This window comes from Ruditapes philippinarum, unplaced genomic scaffold, assembly GCF_026571515.1.
Source record: "Ruditapes philippinarum isolate M1 unplaced genomic scaffold, ASM2657151v2 ctg1875_1_1_1_1, whole genome shotgun sequence".
In the NCBI taxonomy this organism is placed as follows: Eukaryota; Metazoa; Mollusca; class Bivalvia; order Venerida; family Veneridae; genus Ruditapes; species Ruditapes philippinarum.
The window spans coordinates 106,696-133,524 of NW_026851580.1; the positions used below are offsets into that span (position 1 = coordinate 106,696).

General features: G+C 33.8%; 1 protein-coding gene across 1 annotated transcript; it reads left to right on the plus strand.

Moving 5' to 3' along the window:
* The first annotated feature begins 1,942 nt into the window (after positions 1 to 1,942).
* LOC132750277 (uncharacterized) lies at positions 1,943 to 26,829 on the plus strand. The gene is made up of 14 exons (XM_060740255.1): positions 1,943 to 2,143; positions 5,377 to 5,581; positions 5,783 to 5,989; positions 6,377 to 6,616; positions 10,300 to 10,332; positions 11,076 to 11,294; positions 11,550 to 11,628; positions 13,741 to 13,895; positions 14,564 to 14,824; positions 17,271 to 17,417; positions 17,700 to 17,879; positions 24,007 to 24,111; positions 26,399 to 26,515; positions 26,636 to 26,829. The coding sequence occupies exons 1-14, from the start codon at positions 2,018 to 2,020 to the stop codon at positions 26,827 to 26,829; spliced, it is 2,268 nt and encodes a 755-aa protein (XP_060596238.1). The 5' UTR covers positions 1,943 to 2,017.

Sequence of the window (26,829 nt, forward strand, 5' to 3'; positions counted from 1 at the left end):
GTTTTGATCTTAAAATAAGCTTAAAGAGACTATTTAAACACAGGGATATAGGCTGTCGGCCATTCATTCGCTTCGCAATAAGTGCCTTACTAATATTACAGGAATACCAATCTCGCCGGAATGTGTCCACAAAATAAAAACACCTGTCAATGATGAACACACCGACGAAAGCTCGGGGGACGGTGCAGATGACACTTTATCAACTGATTATGTGTCTATTCACTATTTCAACGATCATAAAGTGGTTACGACCATAGACCACTCATCGGATTATGACGATTATGGCAAAAATGACTCGCCACAGATTGAACCAAACAAGGACTCAACACAGATTGACATTAAACATTTAACAGCTAAAACGTGTACGATAGGTAAGATATTTTCCAACAAAAAATCGGATAAAAATAGAGATACCTAACTAAAATATAAACAGCGCCTTGACATCTTTATGCCATTTGCATTCTGGACATACCGTAAACCTTATATTAAATATTTCATACAATGACGGTATGGTTTCATATATTGTAACTGTGGATTAATATAATGGATTCCGGTTAAATAAGAAGGTGTTTTCAAGTCATATATAGTCGAAGTGAACTTATATACTATCCAAGTGGTTAAATAAATTGGAAAAGAACAATATCAGACAGTCATGGCTTTCCATAAGAGACCGTATGAAAATTAAATGATATTTAACATATAGTATGTCTTCGGCTGATTAACTGGTAGTTTCAGTCCCTATATTAATCACTTGAAACATTTTAGATAATACAGTATTGTTTTTCTTGTCCCACAAACACCCTATCAATTGACATAATTATAACTATGTCGCTATGATACATTTACAAACAAACATTCACAGTACAAGTTCAAGCGTAAAGACACTTTCTTTTTATGCTCCCGCCATAAAATGGCTAGGGCAAATAGTGTAACCCCGTTCCGTCATTCCGTCCTCCCGTCATTCCGTCATTATCAGTTTCCATTACTTAGTTACGTTTGCACACATTTAAATTCAAATGTAACATATAGACATATCATGTGAAAATGCAAGCTAAGTTTTGATTATAGTCCGATGAAATTTTTAGTTTCCGTTGATATCTCCCCAACAGTAGTACGCATTCAACTCAAATTTGAGGTATGGATACGTCAAAGGACTGCGCAGGTCAAGTTTAAATTTGGTCATGGTTCGATCATTTTTGGCAGAGTGATGCCCCTTTCACTTAAAAAAAGAAGAAATTTTCCGATCATTATCTTCCCAACAGTTGTCGAATTCATCTCAAATTGAATGTATCGATACGTTCAAGGAATGCACAGGCCAAGTTAAAATTTGGTCTTGGTTTACTGATTTCTGACAGAATTATACCTCTTTAAAGAAAGAGGAAATTTTTAGTTTCCGTTCATTATCACACCATCAGTTGAACACTTTCAACTGAAATTTGTCATATAGACACATTTTAGACATAAGCAGGCCAAGTTTGAATGTTATCCTGGTTCGATGATTTTGGACAAAGTTATCATTCTTGAAAGTTTGAAAAAAATAAAGTTTTCAGTTTCCGCACGCATTTATGGAAATGTATGTAGTTATTATCTCGGCTACAAATATGCAACATGCAATTTGCAAGGTTAAAACTGAATAGTTTCATGGCCTTAAACTTTGTATAAAAATGGTATGTGATAACATTGGATTGTTTAAGTTGTTTGAACTTAGAATGAAAAAAATAGTTTGTGCAAACAAATTTGGAACTATAAATATTATTACATGTATAACATTTGAAATTTTGGCTGCAGGTTTGGGGCATCCATGTCGTGACGACACCTTTCTTGTTAATATCAAATCTCTTTTACGTTTATTGACTATATAAATAATAAATAGAAGGAAAAGAAAAACATAAAAAGTAACCTAATATTGGATAATATACGTTTCCTTCAGATGCTGTTGACCTGTTTCCAAGTTTTATAGAGGGGTAATACAACGATAATTACGAACGCATTATATGTTCAAAAGGCTTCAGTAATAATGTCTATAGGCTATCCATATCTAACAGGAAGTGACTACTGTTATTCATGGATAATAGATTTTAATCATCAGCACTATGTGAAATTAATCTTCACAAACATCACGTTGAACCAGTTGAACCAAATGGTAAGACTTATACACTTTGTGGACATTTATAGGGTTCTTTTGAGCAAATTGATTACACGAAGCTTTGCAAATTTGATAAAATTTTAAAATTTGTAAGTATTGACCGAAGTTTACAATAATAGTTGAAATTTAACGACTTTTAGGTTTGTGAGAACTATCAATCACAAATACTTTCCGAAGTGTGACGAACTCAGAGCGTTATCAGAAAGCGTATTGTTTCGTGAACATTAATTAGTAGCGTAAATACATGTATGTGACCTTACACAAATCTTTTTTTAATTATTTAGGAACATTTACGAAGGTGCACGAAATATTCTCATGGTTTTACTTTCGACTGTTTTACTATAACTGAGAAAAGGGATGTAGGTCTGAAGAATGTAATTGCTTTTTATTCTATCTACAGGAAATATAATGCATTAAAGATTCTGAAGTGAAACAGCTATATGATCTTTTTGCCGTATAGTAAATATACTGAGAGAAAAAAGTTTAGCAAGTTCGGAAATATTTCACTGGTTTATTGAAACTATACCAATTTGACTTAAACCAAGTACATAATTGAATAAAGCATTTAGTTTTCAATTAGTTTGTAACAATAAATTTTCAAAACCCTGTTGCCTTAGCTCACTGTACAGCCTGAAAGACGTTAGGGGTAAGGCGTCAAAATTCACAAGGAGTTCAGTATCTAGTGTGCATTGCCGCGCGAAGCCTATTTCTCATGGTTTTGAGGCACACCCTTGTCCAAGTAGTATTCATGAGATCTCGGGCTATCTTCCCACTGGACATAAACCGGTTACGTCGAGAAAGCGTCGTGATGTGACGGTCTTCGCGTGGCGTTGTTTTCCGTGGTCTGCCTGATCTTGGTCTGTCGTTGACTCGTCCATTTTGCCTCAGACGGTTTCTAAGGCGACTAATTGTAGACTCATGGCGATTGCCGTCATACCAGCGTGGAGCATACCTACAGCTCTTTGACGTTCTTCTAACGTCATTCCTTGGCGACTCCCCATTGGAATTTCTTCGAGTTTTAAACTGGTTATTTTGTTTGTGGTAACAGCTCAAAACAATGAGGTACATTACTCGACTCTACACGCTACCGAAATTGCCGTGCTTACGTTGCACGTGATTTTCGAGTTTCTTACGCTTCGCTGATAAAATACACGGTTTTCGAACAAACACAATAGATGTGTAAAGAGCATCGATAAGTACATCATTTACATATAAAAACGTCTTCATTCGAAAGCTCAAAAGGAGAAAATATTAGGTGTGAAAAACTTGCTAAACTTTTTTCTTTCAGTATACAATCAAACCTCTGCAGAGCAAAATTCTCTGGAAGACAAACAGTTAAGTTGCCCTGAAAAATGTTATTCTAAAGAGGTTTATTTATTGTAAATGTTCACTTTAAAAAATAACACTTTTGTTATAATTGCTTTACTGTTGGTTGTTCTGCAGCGGTTATAGTAAATGTTGGCAATAGTATAATCTATGTGGACTTATTTAAGAGGTCGTTCCGCTCAATTTTGTTTGCAAATTTATAGTTATGACAGAAGGAACCAGATTTGCAAAACATTTCAGATGTGTAGTGTTAAATGTTCAGTCCATAAAACCATGGCCTTTTGTTATTTTATATTTTTCCTGAATAGAATTTTCAACAAGTTATTCATTCTCATAAATATTAACATGACTTACTTATTTTTATACTTACAGCAGCAAATGTTTGGCGCTGTTTGACACAATAACATCCCATGTGTTGATATATTTTTCAAATCCTTCTCAATTCTTATAGTGTCAAGCACTAATACCGCTAAAGTCGGTGCTTGTTTTTTTGAACATTTGTCATTACTAACAACGAAATCCCTCCCCTTTACAAACATGTGTTCTTTGCCCGTTACAAAGAGAGTATTCCACTAAGCCCGATAGGCGCACTGCTTATCATAAACAAGAAAACCAGAATACAATGTGTAGCAGCTAACTTATTACTTGAATCTAAGGCAATCTGAACTGGTTGTAATGACTAACTCTCTCAAATATTCTTAAATATTCCGAATATTTCTTTATACGATTTTTCCTGAGCTCTGCAATGAACATACCATTTTTGCAATGATGCAGCTGTCTTTTCCTCTACATATGATGTGCTATGGCTCCATTTCATTACGAACATGTACTGAAACTGGTTAATGTTAAAGCAACGCGCTCCCAGACTTACATCTGATTTGGCCACGATAGTAGAGAATGATTTTAAATAGTTGAAGTAATTTTTAGTAAATTAGTGTATAATGTTATGTTATTAAGCTATCCAAAGACATTTACAATTCTAATGCATAATATATATCAGTTTAAGTTATATATATGCACATTTGCGTCAATCAAAGAAAGGCTTTTCGATTGGTAACCGTAAAACGATAACCACCGACTATATATAACGACATTAACATAATGATGACGAATCCTCCTAAAATCTCAAGAATGCATAAGACGATGTTAATGGTTTTTGCTTTAGTGTTAGAAGGCTTTTCGAAAATTACATCCTAGACGTTAGTAAGTCTACTGTTTTATGTCCGCAAGCAAATAAATCTTAACACCTTTTATTTGGACTGCTCATTTTGTTGCTGAGCACTTAATTCTAGAAAATATTTCAAAAACTCCAACTCACACATTATTGTCAGCCTGTTATTGTGTTTTATATCTGTCTTTGAAGAGCATAATCTAAAAAATCATAAAACGAATGCGTTGTTTTGACATTAGAAACATTTTTGTTGTACACAAGAAGTTAACACTTTTTGAAAATCAAAATGAGTTTCGTGTTAGAATGCAAAAGAGGGAACCTTTTAAGTCTTATTTCTTTGTCTGCTTTTAAGCTGATTTGACATATTATTTGTCATATAACGGCGGTTTGTCCACCTAACAGGGTCTCCTGGGAAGCTGGTCAATAATAAAGAATTACTCCGCAAAGTACAGACTAGTAATCCTAGTCCCACATGCTTTCTGAATCAGTAGTGCAAGATTAAAAACCATTGAGCCCAATTATCATGATGAAATTTCAAGTCGGCGACCCTTAAAGTACAAATCCGATGATATCCCTCTTGAGGTAACCGGGCGAACGCTATGAGGGCAAACGTGTATTAAACAATATATAATAATTATGCTTAAGTGTAGAATAAATATAGAATAATATACATTAATAAAAGTGTTAAATGAATATATTATCACGCTCAATTATCATTTTCTTTTCACTTCAGGTAGTAAATGATGATAATGGGTGTGACGACAAACTCATTCTAGGAACAGATTTACAGGAGCAATTAAATGGAACTGAACTTGATAACAATTTTAACGAAAGAGTGTTTATTATTGAAACAAATAATACTTTTGTAGTTATAACATTTCAACCGTGTTTCCATAAATTCAAAGGAAGTAGGTTTCGAGCAGTTGTTATTAAAGAAGGTAAGTTGATATCAAAATGAAATGCGATTTTCAGCCACATTTACGTTCTCTCTTCTATATAAGTAATATAGGTATGTGACTTTATTGTTATAAAACAGGTAAATCATTCAAACATACTTCAAACAAAGTTACTTAATACCTTTAACCATTATTCTTCATGAAACTACTGGTTTTGAAGGATGATATGAATTGGTGTTTTAGATATTCCAGCTTGTTTATCCATCGGTCCAAGCGTGAATTGGAGTAATGGAAGGAAAGAGATTTGCATAAATCCAGAAATGATACTTACGTCAATGTCGATTTTGAATAATCCGTTTGACAATTTTGAAGAAAGGTTTAGGATCCGGGCAAAACATCACCACGGCATCGAGATTGAGTTTATAGACTTTTATATTGTATGCCCGATAGGTAAGCGTCGTTTTCCTTTATCTTATTACTTGCAACATTTCACTGACTAAATTTTTGTCTCCTGGTGATATTGACAGCTTTACAATGAATGGACCATTTGAAAATTTGTGATATTATGGTACTTGATCGCAAATAAGTCAGTTATCAAACTAATAAAGACTTCTGAAGAGATGTGTTGATAGGTCATAAATAAAACAAACGATTATCATTAATCTTCGGAGAAAATTAATCAAATACCTGCGTTTAAGACTTAAAAAGCTATTATAAACACAGAGAATACAATAAAATCACTGAATTCTACGTAAAAGGTTTCACTTGAGTTACTGTTGTAAATGCATCATCTATGTAATCCTTTATGAAAAACTATGAACGTCCTATATTTTTTAGAAATAACCGAGAGTCGCTCTCGTCTCACAATAATTGAAAGAAATGGCGACATAGAAAATACATACTGCAACACAAATAAACCTCCGGAAAAAATCAGTTCCGAAGAGGGTACTTTGTTGATTGTATTTCGTAAATACGAAGATCCAACTAAAGCCTTTATAGGAAAGGAGGGATTTCGATTACATTACAGGACAAAAAACTACTCTTTAGCCAACTGGACCGAAATTACCTTAAAAACAGGTATATTTATTTGAAATGACATATCTAATATATATTCAAGTAAAGTTATTTATTGGAGAGGTTATTAGACCTCTCCATAGTGTTCAGACTGATTGCTGGCGGCATCCATTTTTGCGTATCTGATTGCAGTGAATTAATCCCATTTTAAGCGTAAAAGAAGCAAACTTGTATACATTTTGATTTACACCCCGTACCACTTTTGCAACTGCTAAATATCGGTGTTGCACGTATGTGCTTATATTTTGACGCGACATCATTAACGTTTCGCCAACATAGTGTAAAAGACGCACTAAATGTTAGCGTTTTATTATTAGCCTTTATAAGGGGTATATGCAATTTAAATGGAATCTTTTTTTTAAACTCTAAACAGGTCTTATATTTGATATAGAATAGATAAAAAAATATATATATTCGTGTAGTTTCATTGTCAAAGTCCAAGGGTATATAGTGAGTGAACAGGTGAAAGTTACAATAAGTTTACATTTTATGATAACTCCTTTCATATTTGTGCCCCCACTTAGTGGCGAGCATTTAGATTTGCCCTTGTCCGTCCGTCCATCCGTCCGTACGTACCAACTAGAGCTACATTATCGGGTTTGGTCTAGGGTTCTCATAAAAATAGATGTCTTTGATGTCATTCATTCCGTTTCTCTTGTGGGGTTATTTTCTGCATTGTGTGGTTAAAAAGAACAAAAGAAATAACAAAAGAAAACCCAATAATGTAGCTCTGGTAATAATATCCGTCCGTTCGTCTGTCCGAGCAAACATTTTGGGTTTAGGGGCTATATAACAGTAAAGAGAACAAAAGAGAACAATAGGTTCATTCTGTGATCAAAGGGTTTAGGGGCTAGTAGCCCTTAAGAAAACAAAGAAAATGACAAAGAAAATAGCCCCTCAAGCCAAAATGTTGGAACGTCCGTCTGTCCTTCCGTCCGTCCGTTCTCTTTTGTGACGCACGTAACTCAAAAAGTATTTGACCTAGAGTCGTCATTCAACTTTACAGGAATGATAATCAGCATGTGTAGTTGTGCACCTGGGTATTTTCGTGTGGATTTTTTTACTACTTTAAGAGTTATTGCCCTTGGCTTTGTAAAATTTTGCAATTTTCAACTTGTGTCGCATATAACTCAAAAAGTATTTGACCTAGAGTCATGAAACTTTACAGGAATGTTGACCAGCATGTGTAGTTGTGCACCTGGGTATTTTCGTCTGAATTTATTTAGAATTTTTAGAGCTATTGCCATTGACTTAGTAAAAATTTGCAATTGTCAGCTTGTGTCACATGTAACTCAAAAAGTATTTGACCTATAGTCATGAATTTTTACAGGAATGTTGATCAGTATGTGCAATGTGCACCTTGGTATTTTTTCTGTATATATTGAGTACTTTTAAAATTATTGCCCTTGACTTAGTAAATTTTTGCAATTTTCAACTTGTGTAACTCAAAAAGGATTTGACATAGAGTCATTGAACTTTATGTGAAGGTTGCCAAGCATATTTAGTTTTGCACCTGGGGTTTCGCTTATGGATTTATCCAGTATTTGTAGAGATATTTCCCTTGACTTAGTAAAACCATTAAATTATGTTGTTATTTGTTCCTTGAGTGTTTGAGTTAGAATCAACCAACTTTACAGAAATAATGATCAACATCACTAAATTACAGGAATAATGATTCACATCACTGTGAAGCTATGGACCTAGGACTTTGCATATGAATTTTCTAGTTTTGTTAGAGTTATTGCCCTTGACATACAGTAGTATAAATTTGCAATTTTCAACTTGTTCATGCATAGCTCAAAAAATATTTCACTTGTAGGCCTGAAAGTGAACAAGAATGTTGGTCAGCATGTGTACTTATGCACCTTGGGGTTTGCTTGTGGATTTATTCAGTATTTGTAAAGTTCTTGCTCTTTAGATATTTTTTGAAAACTAAAAACATTTGACCTAGAGTCATAAGATTGACAGAACAGTGGCGCGGTGGGGGCACTTGTGTCCTATGGATACTTTTCTAGTTATAAATAAATTATCATGATCGCTAAACCGGTAAACAGGACACAAGATAATTCCTGAAATTTTGCAGCTGTTTACGAGAAATGATCAAAAAGTTCTCGGCCCGATATACTTCTAGCCACTACACAGACATTAACAAACGATACGCCGATACCGATATCTTATTAAAGATTACTGACCGAGTTACACGCGGTTGTACAATATTAAGTAACGTAAAACACACTTTGATCAGTAAAGGCGTGTGTCATTTAGATCAAATAGAGTAAGTTGAAATCAGTCCCCTTTTTATAACACTGTGAACAAATGGGCTGCTGAATTTAAGAGGAGGGGCAGGTAGAGCATTGGAGATGATGAGCGGCCTGGGCGGCCAAAAGAGGCAACCAACGATGAAACTTTGGTGCAGTTCAGGCTATTTTGACTGAGGTCTATGGCATGTCAAAGGTTTCCTCTAGATGGGTCCCCAGACAGTTGACTGACGACCAGAAACAAACCAGGCTTGTCATTTCAAGATAACCTTTGTCTCGCAACGAGAATGAACCTGATTTCATCTACCAGATCGTTACAAAGAATAACATGGGTCCATCACTTCGATCCAGAATCCAAAAGAACAGAGCATGCAGTGGAAGCAGACTGGCTCACTCCCTCTGAAGAAATTCAAGATAGTGCCATCAGCAGGGAAGAAGATGGATTCAATCAACGTACTATGCAAACAAATTGAGACGTCTGCCTTAAGTAATCGCGCATAAAAGGAGGGGCAAACTGACTCAAGGCGTTCGTCTCCTGCACGACAATGCGCCAGCTCACACATCCAAAGTTGCGATGGCTGCTGCAACTGACTGCGACTTTGTAATTCTTTCCCATCCCCAATTCTACCCGGGATGGAGCCCTCTGACTTCTACCTGTTTCCACAACTGAAAACCAAGCTTCGTGGTAAACGTTTTGGAAGCAATGAAGGTGCCACGGAGGCGGTCAATGTGTTCTTTGAGGACCAAAGTTGAGAGTTCTTTTTTGAAGGATTATACAAGTTGGAGCACAGGTGGGCAAAGTGCATTGATGAAGAGGGCGATTTTATTGAAACGTAGGACTTTTACCTGGGTTCTCTGACTACCGGAAGTAGTGAGGGCAGTCTTTTGATATTTTAGGCAGATTTTTCTTTTATCCCATACATTTTCCAAAATGAAGTGTTAGTCAATCACCATTATATAATTATGTAACTCTTTTAAAGTACATTGTTAATTCAGCTCAACATGACAATGCAAAAAAAGGAACATATTGCCACTTTAAACCTATTGAACTTTTCTAATGAGAGAAGATCGCACAATACAATTCCATCCAAGTCGTCCAATAAATTTAGTTTTGAACTTGAATACACTTATTCAATATCTTCAAGACATTAAATGATATCATTTATCATTTTACGTTTATCTCGTTAACCACATGTATTGATGACATTCTTAATTTTATTTGAACGATACCGATATTATGCTAGTAAATTCTATATTCAATAATGAACTTCTTGTAGAATTATACAATGCGACTTATATACATGTATTCCTAAAAATGCATGACGCAAATACAACCGATGCATGCATCGTCACGTAAGTTAATGCAATGTTTGTCTAACGCAATGATTTATTAAGTCACTAAGATATTACATTTACTTCACATTTTAGATGGCGAGATGAAGGGCTCAACTAACACAACAGGTACCTACTTATTTTTAAGATCCATGTAGTCGTATTTTTTTCTTTAATCTCAATTGTCTTATCAACAACTCACTGAGTGTGTTTGAACCAGGTGACTTCGGACACTCATGTGAGGAAATCATCCAGCTTGTTTTCGAAAAGGTAGGAAAGAATACTTAACGTGTTCCTCCAACGGAAAAACTCAAGAGTTGTCATTATACCTTGCAATGTCGTAACTAAAATGCCAACTTAATAAATAAATAATCTTCCGAAAGACCCGGTGTGTCATTATCAGAACTTAAAGAACATTTAAGCTGTAAATAATCTAAACGGTATTTATTAAATACTTTGGAGAATAATACGGGTATTTGTTCCGAGCATATTGTTTTCATTGTAAATCTTAGCGCATATTTTTAATGAGTATGTACTTGCTACAGTGTTTTAGTGAAATACGCCATTAAATAAGAACCATTTCTTATTTAGTTTTTTATGATTGTTATTTGTATACAAGTATTGAAAACAGGAATAAGCAACATATGTAAAATTAAAATCTGATAAAGACTAAAATAAAACTTTCTTGTTCAATAAATCAAGGGCGCAAGGCAATAGCTTAATGAAGTAATTTGACATCGAGTATATCCCGTAACGTAGGAATGTGATTATAACGCAGGAACTGTGTAATAGTAGCTTATATATACAACTAAATTCTAAACATTTACAAAACGTGTTTAGAACACTAAATGAAACATCATTTTACTTTGCAGTTTGTTCGCAGAAATTCAAAAAGTGTTACAACATATTTTCGTCATCGATGTCCTGGAAACAAGCTGGTTCCGTTTGTGGGGAATATGACCAATTTCTTGTAACAATACAGTCACCAAAAGAATTACAGTACATTAATTACCTACTTCGTGAACAGAGGTACGTTGATCGAAGAGCTGAGATTAGTGATTCAAAAGGTTCAAGCTATAAAGCACATATAGGTGAGTTGGCTTTTGAAGATATGACACAATTTTTGTAACTGAATTCTTTTACTGAGTTGTATGCAATTTGGATTATCATGAACCAATTTTTTAAAAATTTTAAACGTTTTTGCCAGTTAAGGCAATGATAAAAATTTTATTTTGAGTTGAGAACGCACGCATGCATGAACCCCTTTTACTATGTGCTGAATCTGAAATATGTCTATCGATGTTCGCTTTTATGGGAATGGATGTATAGATGTATTCACATTTCAGGATTAAAGCGCAAAATTGTCACAGATAGGAAAGGAAAATATGTTTGGTTGAACAATTATGAAGTAATTTTTTCGCCATGGTAAATATGTTATAATTTTACATAGTTTTATTCTGGTTATAAGAGTTTTATTCTGGTTATAAGCGCATGTCATTAAACAACTACAAATTCATTGTCATCATGAAATTGCACGTGTTGAGAGAAAGTTTTAGTCTGGTTATAAGCGCATGTCATTAAACAACTACAAATTCAATGTCATCATGAAATTGCACGTGTTGATGCTACATATTCATTACCAAGGATGACGCAAAAAGAAAGCTTGTTTCGACTGTGGTCCTAAGAATTGATCATATGACACCAGAAAGGCACTTTTATCAGAAATTGCATTAAAATTATTGAATCACAAGTTGCTAAAGTTTCTTATACCAGTTATTGCAGATAAGTTAATAGTTCACAATTTTGCACAACACACGTATTATCGTCATAGGTATGACAGAAAATTTCTGACAATGAATAGATTCTACTAAAATTATACACTGAACACACAAAATAAGTAATACAATTACAGTGTAATGACTAAATTAAAAATACTAGACAGATGCTGAATGCATAAAATGTTCCGTTTGAGATTGTTTTAATAAAGATCACGTCTTGTTATGGATCTAAGATGTGTTGGTTACATGTTCTAGTCCTGATATAATTTAGTACAAATATTTTCACTCCGAAACCCTTAACCTTTTACCTCATATATACGCGACACAACGCACTCTCGACCCCCCCCCCTCCTTAAGGCCTCAAATAGTGAAAAAACTGTTCTGTCATGGCCCAAACACATGTTTTCATTTTTCAGCGAGGTCCCCCAGCCGAAAGATACATGAGGGTGTTTCCAGAAGGGGGATATGCCCCCTTCTGTTTGGGGGGGGGGGGGTGAAGGGGCCGGTAGTCCCCCTCATCGCCAGGAAAATTATGGACTTGTGAGAGGCTAAAAATGACCTCAGATCGATAATAAGGTAACGTGTAACCAACACTGAAAAGCATTTGACTCTATCTCTATCCATTGAGAAGTTGCAGCACCTTGAAATCTTTCGATGGAAAAAATCAACGATACACTGTGATTTTTGGCAATTTTAAGATGTCCCCTCGTTGCCATGGTAACAGGAAATTTAAGCCTGAGCATGTTGTTACAAAGGCCATTTGGGCAAAGTTTGATTAGTATTGAAGCAGTTTTTATAGTTTTATAGCAATTTGAACTTGCAACGGGAGACTTTTCAATGAAAACAGCCATTTTTCACAAAATGCTTATGAAGTAATGGGTTAACTCTGTGAATATAATGACTGTAACTATGTCTCAAACTAGTTGAGTAAGAGTATACTTCATTTGCAGGTTGAAAGTGGTCATTTGAATAACTTACTTTGCATTATTATTGTGTATCTCGTGTATATAACAAAAGATAACGAAATTCAAATGTATTGGTAACCAACCTATGAGTATGGGGACTGAGATTAATTTTAAATCTCACCATCTTATTCTGTGTGGCCTGAAGTCTATCTTTTAGATTTTGACTCAACCCCAAATACAAGGAGGCACACGCATAATCAAAATGACATTCTTTCAATGAAGAATTAAAAGCTGTTTAGTATACATATTAATATATCAATTTTTCCTATATAAAATCCTTCGTTTTGCATCAGCCTTATTAATTATCTGATTGGCTATAGAATCTCTGGATAGACTTTGATCTAGATCAGTACCTAAATAGCTAACATATTTGGTGAATGTTATTGTAGTATCATATTATACAATATCTTGTTAAGCTTTATCTTTTTTACCTTCATGTTTGGTCATGTTTTAGATATTTCTATTCAATAAATGTAGCTGTAAATGTTTTAGTCTTTTATTTTTGACAAAGAAAAACGAAAAACAAACAAACAGACAAACGGACTCCATCAAATAACAAAGATAAACCTAGCAAAACCAAATCAGTAGCAGCAGCAACAACAATTACACATGTTGCACGTATTAATTCTTAACGTTTATTAAAGTTTTAAGAACAATAAAAAGCATATCGTTTAAATTTAACAATTTACATGTTCTTCCAGTCATGTTTCATTTTTTTGTTAGATGTATATTCGTTTCAGTAAACTTTGGCTTATCATGTTTTGGTTGAAAATTTCCTCGTTCACAAATTTCAGGGCAGTTGGTGAGCCATCAGTTGGAGACTGTACTTGCACAAACTTCCGGTCATTTATTACAGACAGAACATTGGAATCAGAATATTGTAACAATGGACATAATGCAGATTATTTCATCTGCCAGTCGGATTATAATGAAAAGGGGAAAGCAAAATGTAATTTATTTTTGTTCATACTGCAACAGAAATGTTTTCGTCTTGGTTGAGTTAAAGTTAAATTAACTTTGAAGTTTACCCATTATAACACCTGTGCTTTTGTCAGGGGTTATATGCAAGCTTCCGAACAAAACGGGCATTTTACGTTGTTGCTTCATACATTAACGTCTTATATGATTCTATCTTATTAGAAATCATATCTTAGAATTTGTATTTGGTATATGGGACAAAAGAACATATTCTCATTTTCTATACATGTATTTTGCCTTCGGCTTTCCTCTGATTGAGTCATTTAATGTTTAAATGTTTAAATTGAACGAAAAATTACGTACTTTGAATGCCAAACAATAAAGTATATAAAAGGTTAAAAGGAAAATATATGGGCATGATTTTTTTCGCATTTGAACATTTGAATGTATTTAAGCAAATCTCATAAATAACATTGAAAATTCTATTATACGTGCATAATTATGTAACTCTATCATTACCGTTTCGAAATAGGTTATTTTTTTCCTATTTTGTTTACATGTTTGAGTATTAAGGACGCAAAATGTATACATGTTTTGGTATATATTGTTTTATATTTGCTATTTGAAGTTAAAGTACACATTTGACATGGCTTACCTCCTGATTTTGAAATAAGTATATTGTAACATTTTCGTTTTCAGTTGCCTCAAAGAAAAGCAGGTGTAATACTTATTTGTCTGAAGGAAACAAAACAAAAATGAATTACTCCTACTCCGGGAAGTTGTGTCAGAATTGGAGTAATCTAACTAAAAATGCATTGATACATTTCAATAAAACATTTGACCAACGAAAAGAAGTTTTAAAGAAAAATTCTACATTATGTCAAGACCCATATCGCTCTGGAATAATGGGTTGCTACGTGAATGACAGTGTGTCGGTCTGGGAGCCATGTTTCTTTCCACGTATGCTTTTGTCGTTGTTAAATGGTGTTTAAAATGAGTTTGAGCTATTTATTAGAACTCAGAATCTTATTCTCACAGCAATAGATAGATTTTTTTCTGTACACTTTATGATAATTAAAAATAAATGGCAACATGTAATAAAAACTCCTTTTAAAAATATGTTTTCATGTAAACATTATAATGAAATATTCCAGATTTCTGTTTATTGGTTTTTATATACACAACAGTGCCACATAATCTTATAAATGATAATCTTATAAATAATAATGATAATGTTTTCAAACAGATAATAGGCATTCCAATGGGAACTAATTGTGCCCCCTGATAGCTGATAAATTATTTTACTGCTATGAGAAGGATTTTATGTTAAGTCTTTCCCCTACTTTACATCAGGAAAGTATACATGCATTTAAAAAAACATCTCCCGCTACCTAGATGATATCCTTAACATGAATAATCCTTATTTCGATCAAATGGTTTCTAAAATATACCCCAGTACGAATAGAATTAACTCTTCACACGTTATTACATCTTTTTGTTTTTAATTTAAACATTTCTATCATTAACAATACTATAGTAACTAAAATCTACGATGAAAGAGATGATTTTGATTTTAATATTGTTAACTATCCACATTTAGATGGAGATGTATCTCATACTACATTATATGGGGTGTATATTTCTCAATTATTAACAATTGCTAGGGTGTGCAGTTGTGTTGAAGATTTAAATGAACGCAATTTATTTATTACTAACAAACGTCTTAAGCAAGGTTATCGCTATCATAAACTGCGTAAATATTTTACAAAGTTTTACCATCGTAATTCAGACTTAGTTTTAAAATTTAATTGTTATTTAAAAGCTCTTTTACGACAAGGTATTAGCAAACCTGATTTCTATGGAGATGTGGTTAACAAACTTCGTAGGATCATGAGTAATAGTAATTTTTCTGCCGTCTTCATTAAAATTATCAAACGGTTTATTTAAAGAGGTTATGACCCAATTATTTTAAGGCATACCGCATGCTTGGTACCCTTTTAAAGTTGGACGCTACGCTTTCCTCTTTTAATTACATCTGACGGACTAAGTGGGAGATTCTATGATGGACAGTTTTTAAAGCTGCACGCCTCAAGATGAGCCAAAATATTTCAAGAAATTCAATCTTTATAGAAATTGATTAAGATCTTAAGAGAAATTAAAATTGTCTATATTTAATTAATTATTAACATGTTATGTGTGATTAATGACTGATTTTGCGTTATCAAACACTCTAATTTTACTACGTTACTAACTCAGTAAGAGATATTTATGTATATTTTGATCCCCTTTTGTAATTTACGTTGACTCTGTGTGCCGTTTGAATAATGTAAATTACTTTCTTTGTTCACTTCACAACATTTTGCCTTAAAATACCTTTTCAAAATTTTCATGGAATTAAGCATGAATCTGGAGGTATGCTGATTTAAAGCCCTTTGGTACAGTATTGTCTTAATGTTCTTCTTCTGTCTTGCTTCGTTGTGCCCTTGTAGGTGATTTTCTTGTTGCTCTGCCTTCTTTTTAGGCATCGAGTACTTTGGTAATGGTCATTAGGCTGTACCTTTTTTCACATATTTACACAGTCCTTTACGTGTTTTATCTATTTGGTATAATGTAACCATGACCATTGTTAGAATTTCACTTCGCGGGGATTAATTTTATTTACATTTTTGTGTCATTCAGGAACATATTGGGGCTAAGAGTGAGCATTGACGCGCCTGAAACCGGTTTAAACTCCCATGTGGTTTGACTACCACTGACCGTTTCAAGGCAGTACCCCTCTGTGTTCCTTCACGTGATTCTCATGTCTGTATCGATACCTGTTTTGAAAGTTTACATGTTTTGTGATGTATGTCTTGTTGGATTGTCGTTGACTGTAGGTATTTTCTTACACTCCTCTTCTCCCATTTTTTCACCCCTCCCCCAAATTTTACCCTTACAACCCTTTAATTTCCTTATGGGCCGTTTCAGTTTATATAATTTGACATTCAATGTCCCACTCCTTCATCCTTATATCCACTACAGGTTTTTGTTTGGTGCCTTCTGAGTGCCCTACTTGGGTGTGTCGGGTTGCAGCGTCCTGTGAACGTTGATGCCTTGTTGATCTTTGTTCTTTTTTACTTATTTCGTATTTGAAAATAAGTACTGATTCAAAACATTTGCTGCGGATATTTTGGCTTAAATTTCAATAACAATCAACAATTTAAATCACGTTTCCATTTTATTTCTATTTTACCCATTTTATTTGGAAGAGTTGTTATACATATTAAAACTCGATCTCGAGTCTATGATTTTCATGTACATTTCTTTTATATCAAAACCATTTTTATCGGGTTGTAATTTCCTCACATTAATGAATAAATTTATCTTTACACATGTTTACTTAACAAGGACTTTTCCTCCAATATAGAAACTGGCTCTGATTCTATGATCATGGCCGTTCCTGATGTTTCTTTTGAATGCAACTCTACCGGACGCCGTATACCATGGGTGAATAAATGTGATAGAACGTTCCATTGTCAAGACAAAACCGACGAAGTTAATTGCACCTTGAAAGGTAGGACCTACGCTATTATAGTGAATAACTATAACTAAAAATATTCACAAAACCCGTTGACAATAGGTGCGTTTATGCATATTGTTTGGTTTTGTGATATGATCGATTCTGTCGAAGGATTCCGTCCATTGGGTGTCTTTACAATAAATAATACGTTATACTGGTATAGAAGCTAGTTTACGACACTCGTTTTACAATGAAACTTTGAGATAGTGGTGAAAAAAATTGTAATTCAATTTCTTTATGTTAAGTAACACAATTATTTTCTGTTATTATTTTTAGAACACGACCTTGCAAGAGACGTTAAATTAAGCTCTACAAATCTAAACGTAACGGTCGATGAAGGAAGAAACTATCATCAATGTGGAAGTAAGGAATGGATTTCCATAGCTGCAAAATGTGATACTGTAATAGACTGTTTAGATGCATCTGATGAAATTAACTGTATTAGACAAAGTACAGGTGACAAAGGCTTCTTGTGTTATTTTTTAGCTCACATTTTGTTGTTAACACTCTAGCGGTCGCATTTTTGCCTAAATCATCATCAAACTTGGTCAGAATGTTTGTCTAGGTAATAGCTCGAATCAGGTTGAACATGGCTCATCTCGGATGAAAAAAGTAGGTCACCGGAGCATAAAATAGAAAAACCTTGTTAACACTCTAGTGGTCACATTTTTGCATCAATCATCATCAAACTTGGTCAGGATGCTTGTCTAGGTGATAGCTCAGATGTGTTCGAACATGGGTCATCTCAGATGAAAAACTAGGTCATCGGAGCTAAAAATAGAAAAACCTTATTAACACTCTAGCGGTCACATTGGTGCCTCAATCATCATGAAACTTGGTCAGGATGCTTGTCTAGGTGAAAGCGCGGATGAGTTCGAACATGGGTCATCTCGGATGAAAAAGTAGGTCACCGGAGCTTAAAATAGAAAAACCTTGTTAACACTCTAGCCGTCACATTTTTGCATCAATCATTATCAAACTTGGTCAGGATGCTTGTCTTGGTGATAGCTCGGATGAGTTCGAACATGGGTCATCTCAGATGAAAAACTAGGTCATCGGAGCTAAAAAATAGAAAAACCTTGTTACCACTCCTGCGGTCACATCTTTGTCGCAATCATCATCAAACTTTATCAGGATGCTAATCTAGTTGATAGCTCGGATGACTTTGAACATGGGTCATCTCGGATGAAGAACTAGGTCACAAGTGCTAAATATAGAAAAACCATGTTAACAATCTAGCAGTCACATTTTAGTCTCAATCATCATCTAACTTGGTCAGGATGTTGTCTAGGTGATAGCTTTGATGAGTTCGAACATGGGTCATCTCGGATGAAAAAGTAGGTCACCGGAGCTAAAAATAGAAAAACCTTGTTAACTCTCCAGCGGTCACATTTTTGCATCAATCATCATCAAACTTGGTCAGGATGCTTATCTAATTGATAGCTCGGATGACATTGAACATGGGTCATCTCGGATGATGAAGTAGGTCAAAAGAGCTAAAAATAGAAAAACCCTGTTAACACTCTAGCGGTAACATTTTTGTCTCAATCATCATCAAACTTGGTCAGGATGCTTGTCTAGGTGATACCTTAAATGAGTTCGAACATGGGTCATCTCGGATGAAACAGTAGGTCACCGGAGCTAAAAATAGAAAAAACCTTGTGAACACTTTATCGGTCACATTGTTGCATCAATCATCATCAAACTTGGTCAAGATGCTTGTCTAGTTAATAGCGTGGATGAGTTCGAACATGGGTCATCCTGGATGAAAAAATAGGTCACCGGAGCTTAAAATAGAAAACCCTTATTAACACTCTAGCGGTCACATTGGTGCCTCAATCATCATGAAACTTGGTCAGGATGCTTGTCTAGGTGAAAGCCCGGATGAGTTCGAACATGGGTCATCTCGGATGAAAAAGTAGGTCACCGGAGCTAAAAATAGAAAAACCTTGTTAACACTCTTGCGGTCACAGTTTTGCCCCAATCATCATCAAACTTTGTCAGGATACTTGTCTAGGTGATAGCTTAGATGAGTTTGAACATGGGTCATTTCAGACGAAAAACTAGGTCACAGGAGCTAAAAATAGAAAATTCTTGTTAACACTATAGCGGTCACATTTTTGACACAAGTGTCATCAAACTTTATCAGGATGCTAGTCTAGGTACTTGCTCGGATGATTTCGAACATGGGACATCTCGGATGAAAAACTAGGTCACAGGAGCTAAAATAGAAAAAACTTGTTAACACTCTAGTGGTCACAATTTTGACACAATTGTCAACAAACTTGATCAGGTAACTCGTCTAGGTCATTGCTGGGATTAAATCGGGTCCTCTCGGATGTAAATTAGGTCACAGGAGCTAAAAATAGAAAAATCTTGTTAACACTCTTGTTAATACTGTTGTGATCCAAATATTCTGTAATTTGGTCTGAATGTTTGTTTTGATGATTTCAAAGTCAAGTTCGAACATGGGTCATCTTTGATGAAAAACTAGGTCACACCGCCCAAATATGGAAAAACCTTGTTAACATTCTAGTTGTCACATTTTCGACTCAATTATCATCAAACTTGGTCAGGAAGCTTGTCAAGGTAATTGCTCGGATGAGTTCGAAATCGCATGTGAAACTATGTCACCAGAGCTAAAAATAGAAAAATCTTGTTAACACTCCAGTTGCTACTGTTTTGATCCAAGTATTCTGGAAATTGGTCTGAAAGTTTGTTTTGATGATTTCTAGGTCAAGTTTGAATATGTGTCACCTGGGTGAAAAACTAGGTCACACTGCTCAAATATGGATAATCCTTGTTAACACTGTAGTGGTCACATTTTGACTCACCTGTCATGAGACTTGGTCAGAATGCTTGTCTAGGTAATTGTTTGGATGAGTTTGATGGGTCAGGTGAGCAATCTAGGGCCATCATGGCCCTCTTGTTTAACTTGTCTTTTTCTGTAGAATGTTTATTTTCGTAAAAGTTTAAAGTGATTAAGTGGAAGCAATGTGGGTCAACGATTTTGAAGAATTGTCGTTATTACTTTAAAATAGAAGGTTATGGATAAACAATTTTAGATACCAGTAACGTTTTTTATGTTCACTAGAAATACCTTAATCTAATATTTGAGAAACTTTATTTAGTTATTATATCACCTTTCCTTATGGTAACTTGTTCATGACTTTTTATATATTAGTAGTATTTGTTGAAATATTTTTATCCATTTACGAAAAATAATAACCCATTATTCAAAAGGGAGCAATATTTTGTTGATTGGCACTGTGTTACAAAATTGTAAAGTTTTTTCATTTCCAAACAAGTTCAAATTTTCTTTTTTAATACTTTTTATAAAAACTTGTTTCTCCAGTAATTAATGCAAACTTCAGCCAGAATTACTTGGAAACTATTCTATTGGCATAATACTCCAGACTTAATTTCAGGTTACCAATGGGACGAGAGAACATCTAAAGTAAAATTGGCCAAGCAACATCACTATTTGTCGGGCCGGATTTTTTTCCATTAAATAATGGATTTTTTTCCCATAGTGTTGCAATTCTCCGGATGGATTGAGAGAAAGGATCCAAAGGCTTCAGGTTTGTGTTTCCATTAACCTTATTTTCATCTGTTATTTACAGTTCGACAAGTCCAAATTTCTTGGCGATGAGGGGGACTCCGCCCACCCTTCAAAACCCCCAAACAGAAGGGGACAATACCCTTCTGGACCCCCCTAATGTTCGTTATTGGGTTGGGGGGCCCGCGCCCGAAAAAAGATGTCACTTTTTTAACAAAATTACTCAAACAAAAACAAGTGTTTGGGGCCTAAATAAGGCATTTTTTCATCATTTGAGACAACAAAAAGGGGGGTGAAAAAGGCGTTAAAAGGCGTGTATATAAAGTTATGGGTTAAGCCGCACTTAAAATTGTAATAGAATGAAATATTGCCAAATAGGGAACGCAAATATTATTTGATTGATTGCATTCATGTGTACGAATATACATGTAGTCCAGATTCATATTCATTTTTATCAACAAATCAACTGTCGAAAATTTTTCAATTTTTTACTTCTTATTAAGCTTTTTCTAGTACATGCTTAACATCTGATTTCTCCAGTAAATTTATATAATGCATATTTTATTTATAGCTTCTCACGCCAGATAATATTGAGTTAATCTATCTCATATAATGGTACTATTTATACTCCTAGACTTAGACTCAGGACATATATCCAATAAAGCACGATATAAAGTTAACATAAACAGCATAAAGTTAAAAAGTATGAAGCATCTAATGCAACGTTTATAGTAGCCCTATATTGTCGGCCCGGTTTTATTTCCAATTTTTTTATATACTGCGCAGATGGATTTCGGCCTTTTTCGTCTCCTCATCTTTGTCTTAGGTTGTTTTTAAGTTTCACATGGGTTACCGGGATAACCGTGATAGTTAGGAGAAGAAAGGGATCCACAAGGGGGCATCATGTTTTGTGTCGCGGATTAACCTGATTTTCATCTCGTTATGATTAACATTTTTCGTATCAAACATAAGCAAAATAAAACTGCCATTTTGCAGAAAACCCCGGCATCATGGTGAAAAAAAAACAAGAGAATGTGGAAATTTTGACTCCACAAAATTTGAGTTTAAGGTAGTTGTGAGAAGAAATTACCCTTCTGATCCTTTATTGTCCATTTTTTATAGCAATCACATTAAGGTAAAACGACTTTATCTTAAATTTTCTCTGACGAAACCAAAGTGAGATGGATAATCGATGGCTTCATCGAAGATATAAGCTGGCTACATTTGAAAGTCTTTGGGAAATGACTAGGATAGCTTTTATCGTAGTGTTCATTATCTCTTTGACGTATTTTTTAATCTTTCTAGAAGTATCCACCTTCCCATTTTTATATTTTTAGGATTTTAATTATAAAACGATGACTAGATGTCTGAACTCTAAATATGCATTAATTATGTGGGACATATCTAAAACCATGAGCATACTTAAATATAAAATATATACATTTTCAAATAAAATATTCTCTATGTGCCAGATAACCATAGCCTTGTAATAGTCACATATCTAAAACGTTTAGAATCGTTTTCTATCATACTAGAAGCTATTTCTTGAAATTGAAATTTGACTTTGTGAGACTAGATTTTGACTGTTTTATGGTATTTTATAATATATTCGTGTTAGCTGTTATTTTTATAACTCATTTTTATCTATCAAGTAGAAATATAATTTAAGGCACAAGTTATTTAGTTTTGTACGAGTCGAGTCAATTCATTTTACATCTAACATAGAACGAGGGGTAGTCATTATAATTATTATAAACAAGGTCTCTTTGATTACCCCAAGTGTTGCAATTTTGCATGTGAAAAGTGGACTACCTAAATATTATGAAAGGCATGAAAACAGAATACACAGAATAATATGTACATTTAAACATTTCATTATGCATTGTATGGGGCCTTAGTAGTTTTTCATTTAATTCATCGTTTCTTATGACTATTTTTAAACTGACATGTATAAAGTTTGTCTTCTAATATACTTCATTTCCCGTTTAATTTTCAATTCGAAATTGCTACAGCTTGCAATTTAAATCGAAAGTATACAAGGAAATTACTTTTAAACAAGTGAATCCCCCCTTATGATTTTTTTCTTACAATGGGTTCATAAATGTTCTGAATATACAGACGGCAGACAAAAGGGTGAGCACGAAACATCATTTCACAGATTAGAATTAATAGAAAAAAAATATTGATATATTTTCATGACGGTAATATTTTAATACTGGTAATTATCCAGTTTAAGCCGCCTATTATCTTTAACAATTTCAATTTAGCCAGCGAGTATCCGTCTCACTTTGGCATCTTCAAAAAAACTTGATTTAACTTAGTTTTATGGAAAAGCGTGACGATAACGTTATTGTTAACCAACACAGAGAGAATAAAGGAACATATTGTATTATTTTATTCACATAAGTACCTTCTGTTGATTTCCACCATAACTTTATGCAAAATTCCATAAAAGTTTCATATTGCTTATGTTTGCTTCGAAAAATGTCAGTCAAAAACGGAATGGAAAAAAAGAAAAAAGAAGGACAGCATTCAATGTTTGAACTATCCTTAAGACTTCCAGTCTTATTTCATCATCAGAGCCGTGCATATCATCAAGCCCTTATGATCCGGATACATACCGTGTGTACCAATATTTTCCTATCCAATCTGTTCTAGGAAAGCGGTACATCTGACATAAAGTGACAAAAATTATATACCAAAATTCTCATATGAAATAATTTTTGAAAATATTCCTTTCAAGACTCAATCTAAACATTTGTCTTTACGCCACTTGGACTATTGGCGCAATAAGTAAAATCCGATACATAACCTTTTCAAATGTTCAAACTCTTATTAGAATCTGCATTTTTATGGAATATGATAATCATTGCACTACATAGCTTAGTATTTTATTAAAAATGAGATAGTGCAAGATATTCAAGAATCATAATTAGTATTTGAATGTTTTTTGTTTGTTTTTTTGTGATTGTGTTTGTTTGTTTGTTTCTTAACTAATATGTAATCATTCAATCATTACGCCAGGCTGCAATGAGAACGAATTTGCTTGTGCTGATGGGAGCTGTATAAAACTAGGCCAGGTCTGTGATTTCAAACCAGATTGCACAAATGCAGAGGATGAATTTTGTGGTACGATATTTTATGATAAAACATGTCTCAAACAAATTAAATTGTCACATTGTTAAAAATGTGGTTGGTATAAGAATATAAATTGATGCCGTCTTTGAAAGAATCATTTTTATTTGAATGTGAGTTTATGTGCCAAAAGAACACGAATTAAAAATGCGATGTGATAGTTTTATTTAGAATGAGTATAGTTGAAACGTTAATAACTATAATTACCTTATTAATTTAATATTTTTTATTGTAATATATGTTTAGCTGATTGCTTAAAAAATAAAAATTGGTGACGTTTTAAAGACAATGCTACGAAATACAAGTATTTAAAAAAAAACAACAACAAGTATTGTGCTGTGACAATCGAGAAAAGTAATGTATTTGTATAACGACTCATTCTCTTGAGAAATCTGAATGTAAATATCATACGTGTATATAACTTTATATTCTACATTTTATTAGTCCCCTACCGGATTTGTCGGAGGAAAAATTAAGTTAACACTCCGTCCACAAAACTTGATCCCGTGATAACGCAAAAAGTACTAAAAATATTTGCACGGAATTTGATATGCGGATATATTGCATTCTGGAAATTAGTCATGTCTTGTTCTTTTCTTCCTATGTTGAAAACTATGGTTGAAATGGCAACAATTAGACTGAAATATGGCGGATTTTACACGTATCGTAAACATACTTAACTTGAAATATGGGTAGATGGCAGTCTAGAGATTGTTAAACTTTTTTTATCTCCCTATTTACGAACATTTGCTTGCTATGGCAACAAACAGCTTGAAGATATGGCAATATACACACAGATTTGATCACGTGATACTGCAAAAAGTACTGAAAACATTTTTATTATACTTGAAATATATGTAGATGGCAGTCTGGAAATCGTGCATGTATTTTTCCTTTTCTTTCTATTGTGAAAACTGCGTTTGGTATGGCAGCAAATATTCTTAAAATATGTATGGCATTTATACTATTTGATCCAGTGACAACGCAAAAATACTGAAAATAGTGCTACAATATGGGAAGATGGTAGTCTCGAGATTATGCGCGTTTTTTTTTCCTTTTCTCTGTAAATTAAAATATTTGGTTGCAACGACAACAAAAAGAATTAAAATATGGCAAATATTAGCAATTTTGTGATTACTCAAAAAGAAATGAAAACACTTTTAAATTAATGAAACTTATGATATGAATAGATGGAAGTTTGTAGTTCATACACGTCATTTTAATCTTTAATAGCTGCCGGTTTCTTTTTGCCTCGATGATTTTTGGGAAAATTCAACCCGTATTTTTTACACGCTTTAAAATGAAACCATCTTAAATTGTTATATTTAATAAAAGGTTTAAAAGGTAATATGTTTTGTTCAACAACTTTCTTATGAAAATGCATTTAAACTTTGCATTTGACATGGCAAAGTTTTTTTTGCCTTGGCATTTCGGTATTTTGCCATGGCTTATACTTTGCCAATATTGGTAAGAGTTTTCCTAGTTTTTTTTTAATCACGAAACATTCTTAAACTTATCCTTAGACTTGCTTTTGGTGCTATTGTTATGTTTGTTTTGCAGTCTCCAATTTTTTTTCAATTTGCCATGGCAAACTTTTGGACTATATTGAGCGCTGTCCTACTCGCAAAAGTTTCGGCGATCGTTTCAAGTGTTTATGCTTTTTCATTATAAGTTATTTCTTAATGTATTAACTTCAAACCTCAAAAAATGAGTCTCAAAAGTGTCTAGCACAAAAAGTAACAGAATTGCCCCCCCCCCTGAACTGATAATTTTAATGAAAAAACTTCTACATTTTCATAGCATTTGCTTCAAAATCCGACATCATAATACAATGACAAGGGTTTTAAATATAGCGTACATAAAAATTACCGCCAGAAAGTCTGTAAGTTTGTGTATCTGTCGTTCATAAAAACGGTTTCGTGAGGTGACTTTTAGGTCAGAATCTTTCCATCAAATTTACTTAAATAAGAGATAAATTGAAAAATTAATTATAAACATTCATCATGAGAAAATTGGATTTTTTCTTATTATTCTTTTTTTGTATTAACATATTTTCATTGTAAGGCAGGGAAACCTAACACATTACTAAAATAAAGACAAATTTAGAGCTCAAAAGATTTAAGCTTATTAATGTTATTCATTCATTCAATGGCATAATTCAATGACCAATGGCCCATTAAAATGATGGTGAGATTCTAACCTGTAGGGGACTTATGGATTGCTTGCAGCGTTACGAAACATGCTTGTTTAAATAGTATTAGGTTTCTTTGTTACTTTGCAGAACTTCGAAACTGCGGTCTCAATGAATATGTTTGTGATAATAAACAGTGTATACAGGACAGTAAAAGATGCGACTCAATCCCACACTGTATAGATGGTAGTGATGAAATTGGATGTTGTAAGTTAAACTTTTTGCACTTTAATCATTCCAAACAAATTCGTTTGCTCCAACACATATACAAATATACTGAAGGATTACTTATCATATAGCAAGTCATTTTCCCTCTTTTTTTGCAAGTGGAATGCCGGGAATCTTTTTACTGTGATGGTGATAGATGTATAGATAATAAACTGGTTTGTGACAAAGTGCGGGACTGTGAAGACGGTAGTGATGAAAGTGATTGCACGACTGACGATGATAAATCGTGCGAGAATTGGTGGCACAAAGGCTATTTTGAATCTGGCCAAAGAGTTATTGGTAACATTATTTAA